The 17,769-nt window shown below is 40.3% G+C and overlaps 1 protein-coding gene across 36 annotated transcripts in view; it reads left to right on the plus strand.

The window, feature by feature from the left end:
* Positions 1-14,749: 14,749 nt before the first annotated feature.
* Positions 14,750-17,769, plus strand: part of tcf7l2 (transcription factor 7 like 2) — a 90,367-nt gene continuing 87,347 nt past the window's right edge. For 7 of the 36 annotated variants that reach the window (XM_071461662.1, XM_071461659.1, XM_071461658.1 and 4 more), the window contains exons 1-3: positions 14,758-15,368; positions 15,537-15,603; positions 15,801-15,925. In XM_071461662.1, the coding sequence (XP_071317763.1) occupies positions 15,180-15,368; positions 15,537-15,603; positions 15,801-15,925 (381 nt within the window). In that variant the 5' untranslated portion in view covers positions 14,758-15,179. Of the gene's footprint in view, positions 15,369-15,536; positions 15,604-15,800; positions 15,926-17,769 lie in introns of all 36 variants that reach the window. The other 29 variants (XM_071461656.1, XM_071461657.1, XM_071461663.1 and 26 more) reach the window with 13 other exon arrangements.

Consider the following 17,769-nt stretch of genomic DNA (forward strand, 5'->3'; position numbering starts at 1 on the left):
CGTGTGTGTCTGTGGCTAGTCAGTCAGCGAGCTGAGCTACAGTACAGACAGTTTAGTACAGTTGAAAGAGCACATCAGACTTCTGCCCTGCTCTCTCTGAGGGCTGATAATATGGGCCCCTCTTACCTGTTAGGAGCTAGTGAGCCGCTGCTCCTCCCTTTAAATGAACTTCAGAGGGGGAGTCAGATTGACAGGAACACAGAGAGGGCTGCGCCGTTTGACTGGCGGTCCTGTCAAGGTGAACCCAAGGTGCTCTCTCAGGCCGGCTCTGCTTTCCACAAGGCTGCCCTGCTGAGCTGATTGGGTCTTAATGGTACAGTAATGACCAAAACAAGCTCCCACACACATATGCACACACACAGTCTCGCTATTGTCTCAGCCAAGGGCACATTATCTCAAAAGAGTCTAGAAACTTAAAGGTCTAAGCCAGCTAATTTAGCAAGTTAACATCAGTTGAGCCTCCCTATTAATCTTTGTTTCAAAGTATGTGAGGGAAATATAAGGCTGCGTGTAGTAACTGTTTGAGAAACCATTAAGAGTGCGTGGTCTCGTTTTCCTCCCCTGACAGATTCTGCATAGTAATAAAGGCGAAGGGAAGCCTCTCTTAAAGCCTCAGCACCTTAATAGCCTGTATGATGACACTTTATCTATAGTTTGTGCATATAATCACCAAACTAAAGGGGGTGACCCCAGGGCGTAGGTTCACCCGCTGACATTTGACATCTTTATAATTAACTGGGAAGGTCTAATCTCTGCCTTCAAATGACGAATGGCCACATTCCATTTAATATGCTTATAAGCACTATGTATTATTCAAATATGCAGATGAGGCTCTGTTAGAAAACAGACTTTTTGACACAGGTTTTTCTCTCCCGTCGTGGTGGGGTATGGGGCTACTAATGGACCTGCAGGGATCGGAGAGCAACAGCCCTTGTGAAATTTTCATTCCCTGAGAATGACGGCAAAGTTTTCTTCCATATCTTCTTTGTCTTAATGCCACTGTTTGAGTTTGAGACAGAACTGAAAGGCGCACTTTTCATCGCTTTGTTTTGAGCGTAAAGGCACAGAAAAGCTTATTAAAACCCAATTCTGTCTGCATTCATCAAGCCCTCATTACTCCATATAAAACATCTTTAAGACAGGGACTGCTTCTGTGGATTTTTCTGAAGAGTTTTAATAGTTCTGGTTGGAGATGTTTGGAGAAGTTGGCCATCTTTAGACTGACTGAACCAGCAGAGCTTTTTATGGATGCGGGCTCTAACAGGGCTGGAAGAAAGAGCCTCTTATGTTCACTTTTGGCTTGAGTTACTTTTGAGAGGCTGGTGGTCGCTGGGTCAGAGGCTTCAGTGAGCCGGTAACCACTACATGAAGCCCTCAGTCCTCACCGGAGCTTTTCAGCTGCTGCAGCAGCGCCTCGCTACATACACAACCTTATATCCTCTCATTTTAGGGAAAGGGTGAAGTCAGACTTATGAGTAGTGTGTACTCTGTCTAAAACGCTGTTCATTTTTTACCCCTTTTCTTTCAATCCATATTCATGAATCACTTTTAAATTAGAAAATCAATATCACACTACAATTATACTGTGGTGAGGTCAGAAGGTCTTGTTATTTGGAAATCATGCAAAACATGCAACTAAACACGTATGCACTAAAATTATTTTAATGAATGCACTAAGCTACAATGCCATTACAAACAGGAATATTTATCACTTCTCTCAGAGTCTTTTGAAACCACAGTTACTGGTAATGGTGAATTTACACTCAATTCACTTCATTCAAGAGCTGCTTTATGAATATGATGTCTGGCATGTTTATTGTCTATAAAGTCTCTTGGATTCTGAAGTGATATTAGATATAGAGTGTTAAAGAAAATCCTACAGGCTTTAACCCGCTACACTGCACTTGAAGCCAACTTTGAACAACTTTTGTACACATTTCAAGCACAATAGACACTCAATCTGTGAATGATTTGTTTATGTGTCTGTATCTGCATAGGTATCTATTCAAAGCTCTAACTTACAATTTTGTCTTCACCCTGTGTAAAAAGCTGCTACATTTCTATAACCTTGTAATTTTTTTTCTTCTTCTTTTCTTCTTTCTTTTCTATCCTCTGGTCTTCTCAGTCTATGTCGTACTTGCAGTGGATGTGCCATAAAATGTCCACTTTTCAGGAGATTGAATAACATTATTATGTTTTTCTGGTTGTATGAGAGGTGCGGTATTTTAAAAGCAGCCAATGAGTGTTCAGTTTGAAAGCTGAAATGAGGTTTACTGTGTTGATTGTTCTCATTTTCTCTAGTTTGACAATTGAAAAGGTGAAAAACACAGTAAGTCTGGAAAAAGATATTAAGGATCAAATACAAATACTGTATTTGCCCTCTGCTTCACGTTTATCCCCAGTTTGCCATTTTGCTGTTACAGGGTTGATATTGAACGGCTTCAAATCACCTCTTTTTTTGTTCCTTAAAGGTCGAAAACATTTGTAAATGAGTGCTTGCATGTGTTGAAGGCATATTAGGTTTTCTCCCTGTTGTCTGTGGGGGTTTATCGAGTGTGCTGTTGTTGATCCTGGGCCGTGAATCCTTCCCTGCCCTCTCCTCTGCCTGGAGCCTGCCCCCAGCCACTCCACAGCCTCCCACTGAGCTCCCTCTGTCTCTGGCTTCATCTCTAGCTCTGTCTATCCAGCTCTCCATCGCAGCTCCTGCCTCCTGTCTCATGTCCCTTTTAACTAAACTGTGGGCTTCTTTTTAATATCAGCGCCGCATTCAAGCCTTTGTTATTCAACCTTTTCTTTTTTCTCATTTTTATGAGCTTATTTGTTTCTTCTTTATCTTGATGTGGCTTTGGTTTATTCTTTTGTTGTAGGGGAGTTGTCTTATTTTTCCTGTTTTAATCAAACATGTATACATATATACAGTTCAGGTGGTTTCTACTGTCAACTTCACCTGTTGATATCACATGAAGAACTAATCCCCTTCATGACTCTATATCTCTGGCCGCATGTACACTTTACCTGCCTGGGTCTGTATCAAAAGATATAAATCTAAGGTAGAACAACCAGCAAAATGCTCAAAACTTGGTGGTACATTACAGCTGTTATGATAGCTGAAGACATGCACCAATGCAAACTGAGTGTTTCTTGCTGCTTGAGATATCCCACAAAGTTACTCAATAAAAAAAAGCAATTAATTGGACACTCTTAAATGGATGATATGGATATGGTCCCTTCTTGCTTTTTAACATTTATAACAATCATTAATGTGGCTAAAAGGAGTATAATACAGCTTGCAGGACAAGTTTGTCATTTGGGAAATACACTCATTTGCTTTCTTGCCAAGAGAAGATCCATAACACTCTCATGTTTATACAGCTAAAAGGGCTATTTGTAAGATTTCTCTGCTGTCAAATGTAGTTTCTTGCCAGGAGCAGAAGGTGGTGATTGTCACTTGACAAGAGCTTCAGCCATTACTGAGTTTACGAGACAGGAGGTTATAAAACACCCTACGAACAGCGCTACGTCTTCAGGGCAGATCGGAGGCCAAAGTGAGTCTCCATCAGGAAGTGACAAGACGGGCTGGGGCTGGCTTGTTAGTGTGCTAACATCGGTAGAAGAAGAAACATGATAGAGGCAAGACCATTGCTGTTGCTTTCCACCACTAGAGACAATTCTTGGCAAGTAAAGGAATGAAGTTTGATGCTGCACTCACATAGTTCTAACACTGGCTATGTAACAATAGCAAAATAAATATCTCTTTTAAACCAGCAGCAGGTTAGTCTAACTTGGCATAAAGCTCAGAGGCAGGGAAAAACAGGTAGCCTGATTTTTTACAAATTAAAAAAATCCATATACCGGCACCTGTAAAGCTCATTAATTAACAAGGTATATTTTGTTTTTTTAATAGTGCAAAAGTAACTGAGCCCTGCCAAGCGACACTCCAGCATAACACCCTGTAAAAAATAACACATTTTTACACTTTGTTTTAATAGTGTGTTAATTAGTGAGTTTTAGAGGACCTGTTAGGCAGATTTTTACTGTTGGACAGAGCCAAGCTAGCTGTTTCCTGTCTTTACGCTGAGCTAAGATAAGCTAAGCTAAGCTGAGCTAAACAACTGCTGGTTCCAGCTACATATTCACCATACAGCCATGGGAATACGTTGTCATTCTTCTCAAAGAGTATTTTTCAAAAATGCTAAATTGAACAAATATGAAGTTTAGTGCATCCAACATTTTCTCATTCTTTAAAGGTTGCATATTTCTTTTGATCTGTCTTCATGTATCCTACAGCAGATGAGCACAAGATTGGTTTTCTCATGCCAAGGGTCTGTGTACTTAGACACTTGCAACATCGCTGAGAATTTGATGACAAAATACCAGACAGAAATTATGTGTGGCTCGAACATGATAGGGACACTCACAGCATCTTGTGCATCTGTTCAGAGTGCATGTCCGCCAACAATTCCTCTTCGCAGACACAGAAAGAAAAAAAAAAAGGAAGGCAAAAGGCCTGTTGGCAGCCGTACTGGCTGAATGATTTATTACTTTTCTCACATCCACCTGTTGTTTTTCATAGGGCCTAATTAGAAGCCTACTGTGTGTGTCATAATGTAACGTCACTCACACAGACACAGGGGCAGTTGTGTAAAATCTGATTCTCCCAAAGTAAACAAGGTAAGAAATGTTATCGCTAAGCTATTTCGGCATCTTGAGCCTGCACCACGCAATACTTTAGTGTGTTTGGGAGAGTGATGTTAAAGCCTTATCTGACCGTTTAACACCCTAAATTTAACAAGCGAGATATTTCCCTCTTCATTTACCCTTTCCTCCCACTGTCCTCACTCTTTCTCCCACTTACCAATCTCTCTTTATCGCTTCAACACATCTCTCTTCCTCTCCCTCGCTCCATCTCTAGGCCCTGCAGATTGTCACTGTTATTTACCAAATATAGTCTGACAAAGAAGAAGTGGGATTTTTTACTGATTGAAGATCAAAGTAGGAAAGTCTCCTCCTCGAAGCCCGCCCCTTCTATTAGCCGCCCTTAAGAACAGAGGAAAACATCAATTTCTCGCACATCAATGGCGGCTTCATAATCAATTGAAAAAGACACTTGTATGGGGATGCAAATCTTATCTTTGTCTTATTAGAGCTTTTAGAAGATGCATGTCGGGATTTAATGTTATGAAATAAAAGGGGGTCGCTTTTTTTAATCTAAAGATGCAGAGGCGTTAGTAATGGTCGAAATCAAAGCCCAGAGACTGAGGTAATTACTGGAGGAGTTTGCCTATCCTTATTAATATTGATCAAATATTACTGTGATCTGATCTCTGGGCTTATGATGAATTTGGAAGGTGGTTAACGAGCACAAAGAAGAACATGGCACTCGTTTTCCTCATGCAACAACCATGAGCAAATGTCCATTTTCTTCTCGTTGAGATTTGGACCATAAAAGAGAGAAAGAATGCAGCTGTGTTTGAGGTGAAACTGTTAAAATACTTAAAGATTCTAGTGTCACGTCTTCCTCTTAGGGCCATTTTCCTCCGTTTTGCTTTTTTGCCTTGAGTCGTAACAGGGCGGTGCGCGCTCATGCTGTTTGAGTGCTGCAAAAAAACAGTGGCGTCAAAGGGAATTCAAGGTTGCTTTTTCATTGACCTGATGATGATGTGCAGAGCTTTAAAATGGCCCTAAATAAGCTGATGTCCTCTAGGCAAGAGGGATACACAAAACACGCCAATTCATCCACCAACAATGCCGCGGATGATCACAGAATGTTAAAAGATCCTCATTTTGAAGTGTAAATAAGGCAGGCTCCAAAGTGTTGTCAGTAAGGGAGCAATTTCTACATAGTGTATACCAATTCTTAGAGAGCTTTTTTTTTTTTTTTTGCGTTAAGTGATACTTAAGTGGCGACCAAACAGACATTATTTCATGCCCCAAAATATACATAGTGCATCACAGGGGGTCGAGAAAGGTGGAAAATTCATTAGTGTTTATTTCATTGAAATTCATATATCGAAATCCTGCAGCTATGAACACATAAACAAAAGAGTGAGGGGGTTTTGGAGCCACCCATGTGGAAAGCATTGATTGCTGCCTGCTTGAAGCCTTCAGGAGTCTATTGGACACAAAACTTGAGGCCAATTGATTTTTCTGCATTAATTTCTCAATTAGGATCCGCAAAGAAGACCACGAGGGCTGCAGCTAAAAAAACTCCAGTTGAGGCTGAAGCATGAAGCTTTGGGGCCTTATTGCTACATGTGTGTATGTGTGTGTGTGTGTGTGTGTGTGTGTGTGTGTGTACATTATGTATCCATGCAGTGTCTGATCTACCTAACACAGAACCATCTGTAAGATTATGAATGATTTTGGGATCAATTTTCAGGAAAAAGGAATACCTGAGAGGTAATCAATATTTGAACCAACTGTGCCCTTAAACTTCATACACTCACATCCCTCCATCAGAGTAAACATTAAAACAAAAGGCCGACCGACCATTGAGAGCAGCTGTGAGCGTACAGTGTGTGTCATACTAACAACAAAGAGCATTTCAACAAAGAGAGGAATTACACCACTAAATGTGGAGTCTGGCGTATTTTGTCGTTCTCAGCCTCTGCTGTCTTACTTTTTTCTACAAAATAACAAGTGTTGAATTATTATGTCCGGTGCTGCCTCCGTGTACTTTACAATAGATGGAGAACTTCTGAAACTTTTTTTTTTTTTTTTGAAAAATGCAGTGGTTGTAAGGTTAAGGCTTGTCGACATCATCTTTTCATAGTGATGTAGAATGTGAATCAATCGTCAATTGCTCACGATTCATTTTTTTATTTTGAGGTTCCACACAACATTTTATTGTGCCTTTAAATCTTTGAGCCACAGGTTTACTGCTTTAATCTTGACTGTCAGTGTTGTATTTAGTGAACTTTAACCGCAGGAGGAGTAGGTAGGTACATGGAATGTATTTTATGCTACTTTATCTCCTACATCACAATTCAGATGGGGATATTTTGCTTTTCACTTCACTGCACTTATTCTAACAGGTTTAGTTATTTGTTACTTTGCAGATTAAGACAATACATACAAAACACACGATCATGGTGTATAATGCATGTTTATAGAGTTAGCTTTTCATTTAACATTCATTTATATATATAACATTTTTACATGACTAGCTATGATAAAATTACTATTATCAGCCAGCTACAACATGACAAAGCTCCTTACATGTTAATGCATTAGTAATATCCAGTATTTTAATGTAATAATATAACACACTATTTAGCATAATGACAACATTTAATCAAGTACATCTTGCTGGTAATACTTTTCTACTTTTACCTAAGCAAGATTTTAACTACAGGATTTGTACTTGTAATGGAGCATTTTTACACTCTGGTATTTATGGTTTTACTAAAGCAAATGATCTGAAATATTTCTGTCATCGTCTGGCTTGGATCAAACACTAACTCTATCCTGGGTTTATTTCTGACCCACTCACTCAATCCTATGACTGTGCAAAAGCAAACATTATACAAGCATCTAATGTGTGGGGTCTATAGAGGCATGAGGTGTAAACAGATGTGTAATGCATATGCTGATGAATAAAAGAAATGCCATGATTAATAAGATTATTTATGGACCAAACAATAGCTGGTTTATTTCTTATTATACAAATGTGAAATATATATGTACTGATGTTGAATAAATGCATTTTCACAGGTGTTGATGGCACAAATAAGGCAAGAATAAGGATATACCCACCCTTTACTAATTAATATTTTGGAAACTAACTAATACGTTTCATCATATCAGTTTTACAAAGCGAAGACAATCTTTTTGACAAATTAAAAAATAAGAGTTTGTATACATGTGGCTGCAGTCCACGGTCTGATGAATGGATTTTAGTTTATATCTACAGTACATGCTGTTTTCCCGTTGTCTTTGTTAGGAGATAATAGGAGCAATATGTGACTGCAGAGATATGAGCCTTTGCATCAACTATAACCTGCTCACAGCTTAACCTTGGAAGATGTTTAGCTTTCTTTTGACTCATATTGTACAAAGAAGGCAGACTGATGTCTCATTAATGGGCTCGTCTTCCATTCTGTTAATGAAAACATAGCCAAATGAACACGACGTTGCTCTGATTTGTACTGAGAGGCGACTCATTTGACTCAAGGTCACGTCTCCATTGTGCTGCTCGTTAAGTGTGTGTGCGTGTGGAGCGTTAAAGATGAAATTGTTTCTCTGTACTAAAGCTTTTCCAAGAATTTATGGCATTGAAAGAAAAACAGCCACTACTTTATAACTGCGCAAATGAGCAGCAGTGTCAAGTTCAAATGGGAAAAAAAAGTGGAGCTCATTTGTTTGCTGTAATTTCTCAGATTCCACTCTGTGTTGTGATTTCATTTTCTATTAAGATGATGAGATAATGTGTGCAGAACTGTTGCAGCCAAAACTTAACTAAAGTGCCTTGAATATCTTGGAAAACAGCCCTGAAGCCTGTCAGTTTACACTGGAATTCAAGGACCACATATAGGAGTAAAACTAACACAGTATATTGTCCTTTATCTACATGATTTTATTTCCTTCATTGTAGCAATGAATATGATAAGTCCCCAGTAAAGTTCAAAATGAAGGCAAATGCCAATTTGAACACAAAAAAGCCAAGGAATGAGCAGAAAACTTTACTCAAAAGTCCCACACAGTCACACAAAGACAATCTACCTCCACCATGCACATAATGACTCTTCGTTCGTGCCCCAAAAGGTCAACTTGCCCTCACTGTGATTTTAATTAATGTCCCATTGTCAGGAACGTGAAGAAGACACTTTTCCTTTCTTTTTTCCCTTCTCTTACAATAAGCCCTCCTGTTTCCTGTTTGAGGAAGTACCTTCTATGAGATGCCCCCAGGCTCTTCACAAACAATCAGAAAGGGTTCTTCCCCATTAAAAGCCTGAAGATGTGAAGGGTCCTGCACACAAGACTGTCTGAGAAAGGGAGAGTTCCAATGTGCTCCTCGGACACAAAGCAGGGGTCAACAGGAAGCCAATTTCTCTTGGCCCACCCATTTGTCCAGTGCATCTGCTTTTGGCTTTTGTTTTGGTAGCTGATGGTACAAAAACACAAAGGTCAGAGATTACATTTGCTGTCTGACTTTTGCTCTAGTGGATCGCTGGCTGGCAAACTAAAAAAATTTGTTAGGCTCTTGCAATCATAACTGAACTGAGATTGCACTGAGATAAGAGCTTATATCCATCTCATCACCAGGGGCCATGCTCTTCAGATGATCGCCCATGGGATTTATCCATCCATGATTCCTTTTCTGGTGTAATTACGCAGTCTGTCAGTGATACTCTGTGAGATAACATCAACTCTGTGCTCAGTCATGTGGCCATGCAGGAGGATAACTGGACTTTGCATTGCATTGCATATGAACAGCAGGTTCGGTGACAAACACACGCTATCTTCGCTCCCAATCAAGAGATGAATCACTGTATAAATATCTCCTTTGGCTACCTGAAGCCTGATGCATTCACTGTAAAGCCAGTGTGAAAATATGACTCAAACCACCAACCCGCTGGCATGTATACCATTGACCTTTAAGTAACATTTACCAGCCAGCAGCGGCTTGGCTCTCCTCTCCCTGTGAGATGCTGCTGTGACCGACAGGTGAACGGTGTGTGTGCCGGTCTGCAGATCAGCAGCAGCCGAGTACATAGGTTACCTTGTCTCTCAGGTGGATTCCATGTTTAGAGAGTTCAGGACCTGCCTAGGACCTTGATTAATGACTATCGCGTCCATTTCTGAAAAACGCTTGGCTGTTTGTTTTGGAGGCGACGGGAGACAGCTCACGTAGCCGACCTAATATGGTTCCCACGATGCCGTGTGGATGAGTTCTGGAGACATTCAGCTCCTGCTCGAGTCCAGTACCTGCAGTGATATGAAAAGCAGTGAGCCTACATTAATCATGAGTGTCCAGGCTGTTCACAAGAAAACTCTTGATCACACTCCTGGGATTTTTTTCTGGAGGAAAACTATGAGCCTCTGCATCCAGAGATTTGATGTATTTTGATTGTGGCTTCATAAACTTTTAACCTAATGAAATGCTTGTTATGAAATGCTTGTTGAGCTGTTTGTTATATGAGTTGAAACCTCTCAAGGGGGTAATATTGATTTTAGATGAGTGCAGTGTCACAGGCCAGTGTGACTCACTCTTCATTATGCTATTATTCCCCCCCCCATCTTCACTGTGATTTGTGTTGTGTATTAACAACACAGACAGCAAACACATTTATGAAATATATGTTTGCCATATTTTCAATTAGGTGTTTTTCCAGTATTAATGTGCTCTGGCAAAAATAATCACTCAGACATTGTTGACTTTCAGTAAGCAGATGTATTGTGTTCGCGTACATATGCTCAGACTTCACTGATTCTAGCAGTTTCTGTTTGTGAAAAACATATTACCCTCAACACTTACAGCTTTAGTCAACACACATATTTAAATTAATTTCTGAAGGACTTGTGAATGCAATTCCTGCATACAAAGCTTTTATTTTCAAATGAATTATCCTATTGTGTCAAATGATTAGAGCGCTATGGGGCAAGGGAGCAAAGAAGCTCCTTTTCTACAAGTACAATAAGAGGGAAAATAAATAAATATATATACATATATATATATATATATATATATATACACAATATACTCTGTACATTCAATGATTTATTTTTCCGAGCAAACAACTCTTTCCTCCGCAATTTCCGTGTTTTGATGTGTCGAATACAAAACCCAAAGCAGGGGTGACTGAGCAAAGATTTGCTCCGAGTAATTAAAATACGTCTGTAGAGAAATGTTCTCCATAGAGAACAGTAAAATGCTGAATTCAAGAAGCACAGTAATAAGTACACCATTCAAGAAAATAGAAATAGCCACTGAAACAGAAATGCAAGCACAACCTAGATATTTGTTTTTCTGATTAGCTTTTACTCTAATGAATAATATACAGCATGAAACAGTCTTTTTATAATCAGGTAAATCAGACATCTATTTCTCCATCCTGTCCATTCCAGCAAGTGATGAGGACCATTAGTATACATGTAATTATGGCTAACCACAGTATTATCCTGGTGATAGAATTTATATGAGCTGTACTGACAATAAATGCCAAAATGCTTAACAGCATCTCTGCTAACAATAGAGGAAATTTGCACTCGACTAAATGCAACTAAAGTCAAATGTTAAGTTTCTCTTATTATCTAGTGAACAAACTTCATTACTGGAATAAATCAACCCACAGGTACCATAAAACAAGCATATTTTTGTGAGGAAAAAAAGAGAAAATGCCCAGCAGTAATATGTTAATCAGCAATGAGAGACCTTTTAGCTGGTATGGTTGGCAACATGGATGCATGATGGGTAATTAACTGTTTAGGATGTGTGCTGTGCGTTGCTGCTGCCTTCTCTGCTCGAGATGAAACAATGAATGTGTTCACAAAAAAAAAAAAGTAGGTGATTTCTCAAAGTAGTTTGGTGGTTTGTGTGAGGATTTTTTAAAATGTGTTTCTTTGAGTAGTTATGTTGACTTTATTTAACCAGGTATTACACCTCCTTTTTTCAGACTGAGGATATTTGGCTGCTGTAAAAGCCATAAAATCTGAATTACCAAACATTTGGCGAAGACTTGAAGGCTGTACTTTCAAAGAACATCATTTTATATAAAAAAAGAACAAATTAATATAAGAATATTGATCTATAAAATATTTTTTCTATGTAGGCTGTGTATAAACTAGAAAATGCGGACCACACATATGTTCATTTAATTGTACGGCTTCTATGTCCTTTATTTTTTCACTTGCAAACTACAAAGCATATGTGCAGTGGGATTCAGAAGAATTATGAGATTACTGATATTAAACACTAACCCTTCTTTATAAAAGCCCCATTCACTCTCCACATTCAGTGTCTATTGACTATGGATTAACTGTTTAATTATTCAACTTATTTGCCCAGAATCCTTTTAAACTAAAATATGATTTCAGATGAAATGTGTAAAAAGCTTCCCAGATACCTGTGTCATCCTAAATATTTACAAAACAGCAGGACCTATACAAACAGAATTAATTGGTACATGTAGTAGACATATTGTAATATTTCTACACTGTAGGTATTTGACAAAAATTAATTGTTTGGAGCGGGTTTGTTTGTCATCAACATGGATAGTGCAAAGACACACATGCACATATTATCCAGCAGCCACAAATGTGCTGAGCACTTACAATAGTATGTTTTCAAAGTTGTGAGAAGCACACAGAGCACAGGAATCACAGTAAAGCAATCAGCACGGTGACACAATATCATGAAATATGGAAGCACCCCTTGAATAATTCAAAGTATTTGTCTTTTGCCTTTTCTATAGCTTGAACTGCACATAGAGACGGAATTATGATTAAATCTGGTCCAATCTGTGACTGTAAATGATTCAGACTTGCAGATGTTGGTGTATGTATTTATCATCAATGCTGATGACGGCTACAGTGGAGAGCTGAGGTCTTGCGATCACAGGCCGGTGACTTCCTCTGACTTCCTCCACGCTTTGAGACGTGGGAGACAGACAATCCCCAGTTGTACCAAACCACAACTGCACATGGAGCAGAGGTGAACATGCAAAACCCATAACAAAATAAATAACACCAACAGAAACCATTGCGTGCTCCTGCTCCATCATTCAGAGCAGCGGCGGCGGCAGCGCAGCCTATCATCATCTTATTAAAGGGTCCTGCAGATTAGAATCACCAGGGCGGCATCAGAGGCAGGTGTCCCCACGGCAGGCATGATAACACGCTGCCAGCCCCCGCTAAACTCTCAGGTACCTGCTGAGGCAATCCGGGGAGAGGCCAGCTTGGAGCTTCTCTGCTTTGGTCTGGTCTGTATGGGCTCAGGTTTGGAGGGCCCCGAGCAGCGGGGTGCCTCTTCTTCCACCGGCTGCCTAAACACACTGGATGAGAACCAGAGACGGCGATCCCTTTCCCTTCCTCCCTGCTCCCTAACACTGCTGGCTGCAGCCCAGCCAGCTAACACAAACACTGCTTTCACCTCATCCAGATAAAGCACATCAGTGATCATTGAGCGGAATAGTCTGCTTTCATGGTGTTGCCTGGTCTAGGTGCGTTGGTAGGCAGATTCACAACTCTTTGGTGCTGCACTGTGCACATATTTCCTCATCATTGCTGTTTGACAACACTGCTGAGAGCAGATACACAGGAATTAGTGTCATAATGTTTGTTTTCATGCGTCTAACAGCATGATGACATGAAACAATATTTTTTTAATCAGCAATTCTATGTCTTGTTTTTGATCTTCCAGTGATTTATTTAGCTTGAAAGGAGCCAACCATGTTGCAACAGAGTGTAAGTGTCACCTGGATGTATGTTTCAGCTCCGTTTCTCGTCGTTACATTTCAAATTCATTGTTGATTTGGGGATTGCTCCATTAAATGTAGCAGAAACTGCATTTCCTGAGCTGATGAGATAAGGTTACTGAATCCCCGCTGCTGAGCTCATCATCGACATGTACACGCACAAACACACACACTCACACACACACATAAAAAACGTGTGCACAGTCCCCTTGTTCAGCCGGCTACAGGGTTTCCCCCCCTCCCCATCGCTTTTATATACATTTCAGGTAGGCGATGGCAATTTTATTTATTTTTTTTTTTGTTCTTTTGTATTTATCCCCAATAAACCTATTTCTGTTTAGAAAACATTGTCAATTATTTCACCTTTTAGCATTCCCCTTTGTCCTATTTTTATTATTCAATTGTTAATTAATATCCAATATGTCGAATTGACCTAATAGGAAAAGTGGTGTGCATGATGTAAAGCAAAATATACTTTATTAGACATATACTGTAAGGGATATCCTACAATTTCATGTGGTCAAATTATATTTCCTTTACATTTTTTCGCCTATTGTCTGCAATCACATACAATCCACATGCTCTTATTATGTCTTTTAAAGGTTGAATTTCTATAAAATAAGACGCAGAAGTGGAGCATCCAAATCTGCATCAGTTATTTGTGTCCAGTCTGGCTGCTGCTGAGGGAGAAGAGAAAAATAAAAACAGCCCAGTCTGTTCTGCCAGTGAGGAATTCAGGTTAGTCCCAGAGGACATCACACCTGTCAAGAAAGCAGGATGCAATAACACCCTCCATCCCAAAAAATAGATCTGAGGAAACATTATCTAATAAAATGAAAAATAGATCTAAGGAACTGACAAAGCAGATAAAATAGGAAAACAAGCTCGGAGTAATAGCTTTTATTCTGCTTTGATAGGCCTCTGGTATTTAGTAAGCAAAAAAAAAAAAAAAGGCAGATACTAAAGTAGGTTATAGAGCCTATGTGAGAGGGAGAGGCTATGAAAAAATAAAAAAAAACTTAAATGTGAGCTATAATGTTAATTTCATTTGGCTGCAGTGTGACAGACTGGTCGGGAATAGTGGAGTCAAACTGGTTGCAAACAGCCTGAGGAAGTACCCTCTTTCCTTTTTTTTTTTTTTTTGCTTTTTCACCGGGAGACCGCCCATATGTGCGTTTAATCCACATTTGCAAGCAACTCCTATCTTCCTCCTATTTTACCATCACTGTCCTGCTCCCAAACTGCCTTTTTCCTCCTCACATGCTTCTCACTGCAGTCGTCCGCCGGCTTCCTCCAGCCTCCCTCTCTTTTTCTCCCCCCGCCTCCCCTCTCCTCCTCCTCCTCTCTCTCTCTCTCTTTTTTTTTTTTCCTCCTATTTATGAAAACGTCACTTCAAGTCCCTCCCTGTTTGAATCTCATTAGTTTCTTGTGTGTTTCTCCCTGTCAATAATCCTGAATCCAGACTCTCTCTATTTCCATCCCTCTCTATCTGTCAATCAGCGCCGCCTTTGAACTGAAAACCACTCCGACCAACTTCAACTCACTCAATCCGAGCGGCTCGGCTCCTTCTCCGGCTTCCTTTTTCTGCCAAGATTCCCTTCTTTTTTAGTTTTCTACCATCCGCCAGAGCTTTGGAAAACGCCAGTACAGACCCCAAACTTAAACTCGGACTTTCTAGATCACCGAGATCAAGGGTTTAAAACTTTGTGTTTTGCCCCCCTAAGAAAAAAAAAAAAAAAAAAAAAAAATTTTCGCTCGGGAAAAATGCCGCAGCTCAACGGCGGTGGAGGGGACGACCTGGGTGCAAACGATGAAATGATTGCCTTCAAAGACGAAGGGGAGCAGGAAGAGAAAATTTCGGAGAACTCCTCGGCAGAAAGGGATTTAGCAGATGTCAAATCTTCTCTTGTAAACGAGTCGGAAACGAATCAAAACAGCTCGTCGGACTCAGAGGTAAGTTGCAGACTGAAACATGCACCGATCGTCCCCGGTCCTGTTAAGTCAGAGGCCTACGTCTCTGAGTCTGTAGCGCTCATAGACTTGAAAAGAAAGTTAACTATCACCCCCGTCGCCCCGTTGTGTTAACTTTAACGCAATCCCTGTGTTTCATTGCATTTCAAGGCGGAAAGACGGCCTCCGCCTAGATCTGAAACTTTCAGAGACAAAACAAGAGAAAGTTTAGAGGAGGGTGAGTTTCTGGTTTATTGTTCCACTCTTGTTTTTATTTTCGCACCATGACATTATAAGTGCCTGGCGGAGGGGATATCCCCCGCTTTATTCCTCAAATGCATTTTTTTTTTTTTTTTTTTTTTTGGCTGGAAAAAAAAATCTCCAAGGCCACTTTATAAAAAAGTTTTCTTCTTTTTTCCCCCCCCGCCATGTTAGCTGCGAAAAGGCAAGATGGAGGGCTGTTCAAGAGCCCACCGTACCCGGGCTATCCATTTATAATGATCCCCGATCTCACAAGCCCCTACCTTCCCAATGGATCACTTTCTCCAACAGCACGCACAGTAAGTTCATTTATTTACAATTGTATATGCACACACACACACACACATATACACACACACACTCCTCTCTCTCACACACACACACACACACACACGGACTCCGTGAGGACACGGAGGCAGCCAGACACGGGAGTGTTGTCACCCAGATAAAATCGTAGAGCCAAGTTTTGCAGCTCCTCATGAAGTGCACAGTACAGTGGCATGCATGTCCGCCTGCAGCGCCCAGCCTGTGTGGCCGCCGTGGCCGGCAGCAGCTAGCATGCTAACGGTGCTAACGGTGCTGGGACTCATTGCAGTGAAAAAGGACATAATGGTTTTATGGCAGGTCATGTGCACATGACATTTTTACCGGTGTGCTCCCGGAATTTCTGCTTCAACAACCTTGAAATTAAATGCATGATCAATGTGAAATTGCTGTTGTTATTATATTATTATTATTGTTATTATTATTATTATTATTATTATTATGCAGGGTCTGCTGTATTCCAGGTTGCAAGTGCATGTTTTTTAACCCACTGAATAATGCAATTGGCTTGTGTTTGCACAGCCTCATCAAAAATGCCCTTTTTTCTAACACAAGCTGCATGAGCACTCAGACCTTTACACTGGCTTTCTGACGCGCTGTACGCAGTGTAAAGCAATGTAAAAACCACACAAATAAAATCAATATGCAGATGTGCTTTTCAAAGTGATTTGCATGTGTCAAAACCTGTGAAGACATTGTGTGAAAGGTGCATGCATTAAAATTTGACAGCTCCACCCCCCACCCCCCCACCAAAACATTAGGCAGTATTTTTTTTTCTGATTGATGTATATTTAGATATATTAGGAAGTGTGATTTGTTGAATAGAAACACTGTGATGTGCTCTGCATGTGCAACACCTTTGTTTCTAAAGAGGAATCTATTGCTTTTTTTTTTTTTTTTTTTTAAAAAGCATGTGCTATACAAGCCTATATTTATAAATAAATTCATGTTATTTATTTAGACACAATCAGCCAAGCTATAATTATGCACACTTACTCATTTGCTCAGCACCTCGCTAGTCCCACTGGGCAATGGCAGTCCTTAAGCGGCATAATTTTTTCAACCATGGGTGTTTTTTTTGCCCCCCTATTTTAAACGGTTGCAATTACAAGTCTGCGCTTTAGGACCTGTCATCTCATTTTACAAGGTTAAGGCAAAGACCAGGCATTAGGAAATATGACCCCCTCCACCTCCACCCCTCCACCCCCCACACCACCTCAGCTCTGCCTAACGAAACTGATATTTGTTACCTCAATTTTTTTTTTTTTGTGTGTGCACACCTTGAAAATAAATGCACATCTGACACATAATGCCTTCTTTTGTGTTTCTGCTTTTGAGTTCAACATGATCACCCAGGGTTTCATATGAAAATATTTTTTGCTGCTTACACAATCCTGTGTGTGTGTGTGTGTGTGTGTGTGTGTGTGTGTGTGTGTGTGTGTGTGTTTTTATAGTTAAAAAGACTTTATCATTCCCGGCATATGCACATATGAGAACATTCTGTCATTCCTCCCCTCTTACTCAGCCAGCCTCGTTAATGCTTCCGGCTGGTGTGTGGAATTAGCCACTCATTATTCTCATCATTACTGACACAAACACACATTCACAACAACGCACATGATTTGAACTGAAGCAATCCCTTGTTCCAGTGGCAGAGGTTTGTAGTTCTCTTTGGGGCTATCGCAGCACTGTATCCTGCACTCGTCCGTGGAGCGCTCACTTCACTGTGCTTATGCAGCAGTTAGGAAAGCAGAAATTGTGTAGTGTGGCTGGAGGATGCTGCGGCGAGACAGTGTTGACCTTTGCTCTCTTAATTCCA

Source organism: Trachinotus anak, unplaced genomic scaffold (genome assembly GCF_046630095.1).
Source record: "Trachinotus anak isolate AG129_WGS33_773 ecotype Australia unplaced genomic scaffold, CSIRO_AGI_Tana_v1 ptg000025l, whole genome shotgun sequence".
In the NCBI taxonomy this organism is placed as follows: domain Eukaryota; kingdom Metazoa; phylum Chordata; class Actinopteri; order Carangiformes; family Carangidae; genus Trachinotus; species Trachinotus anak.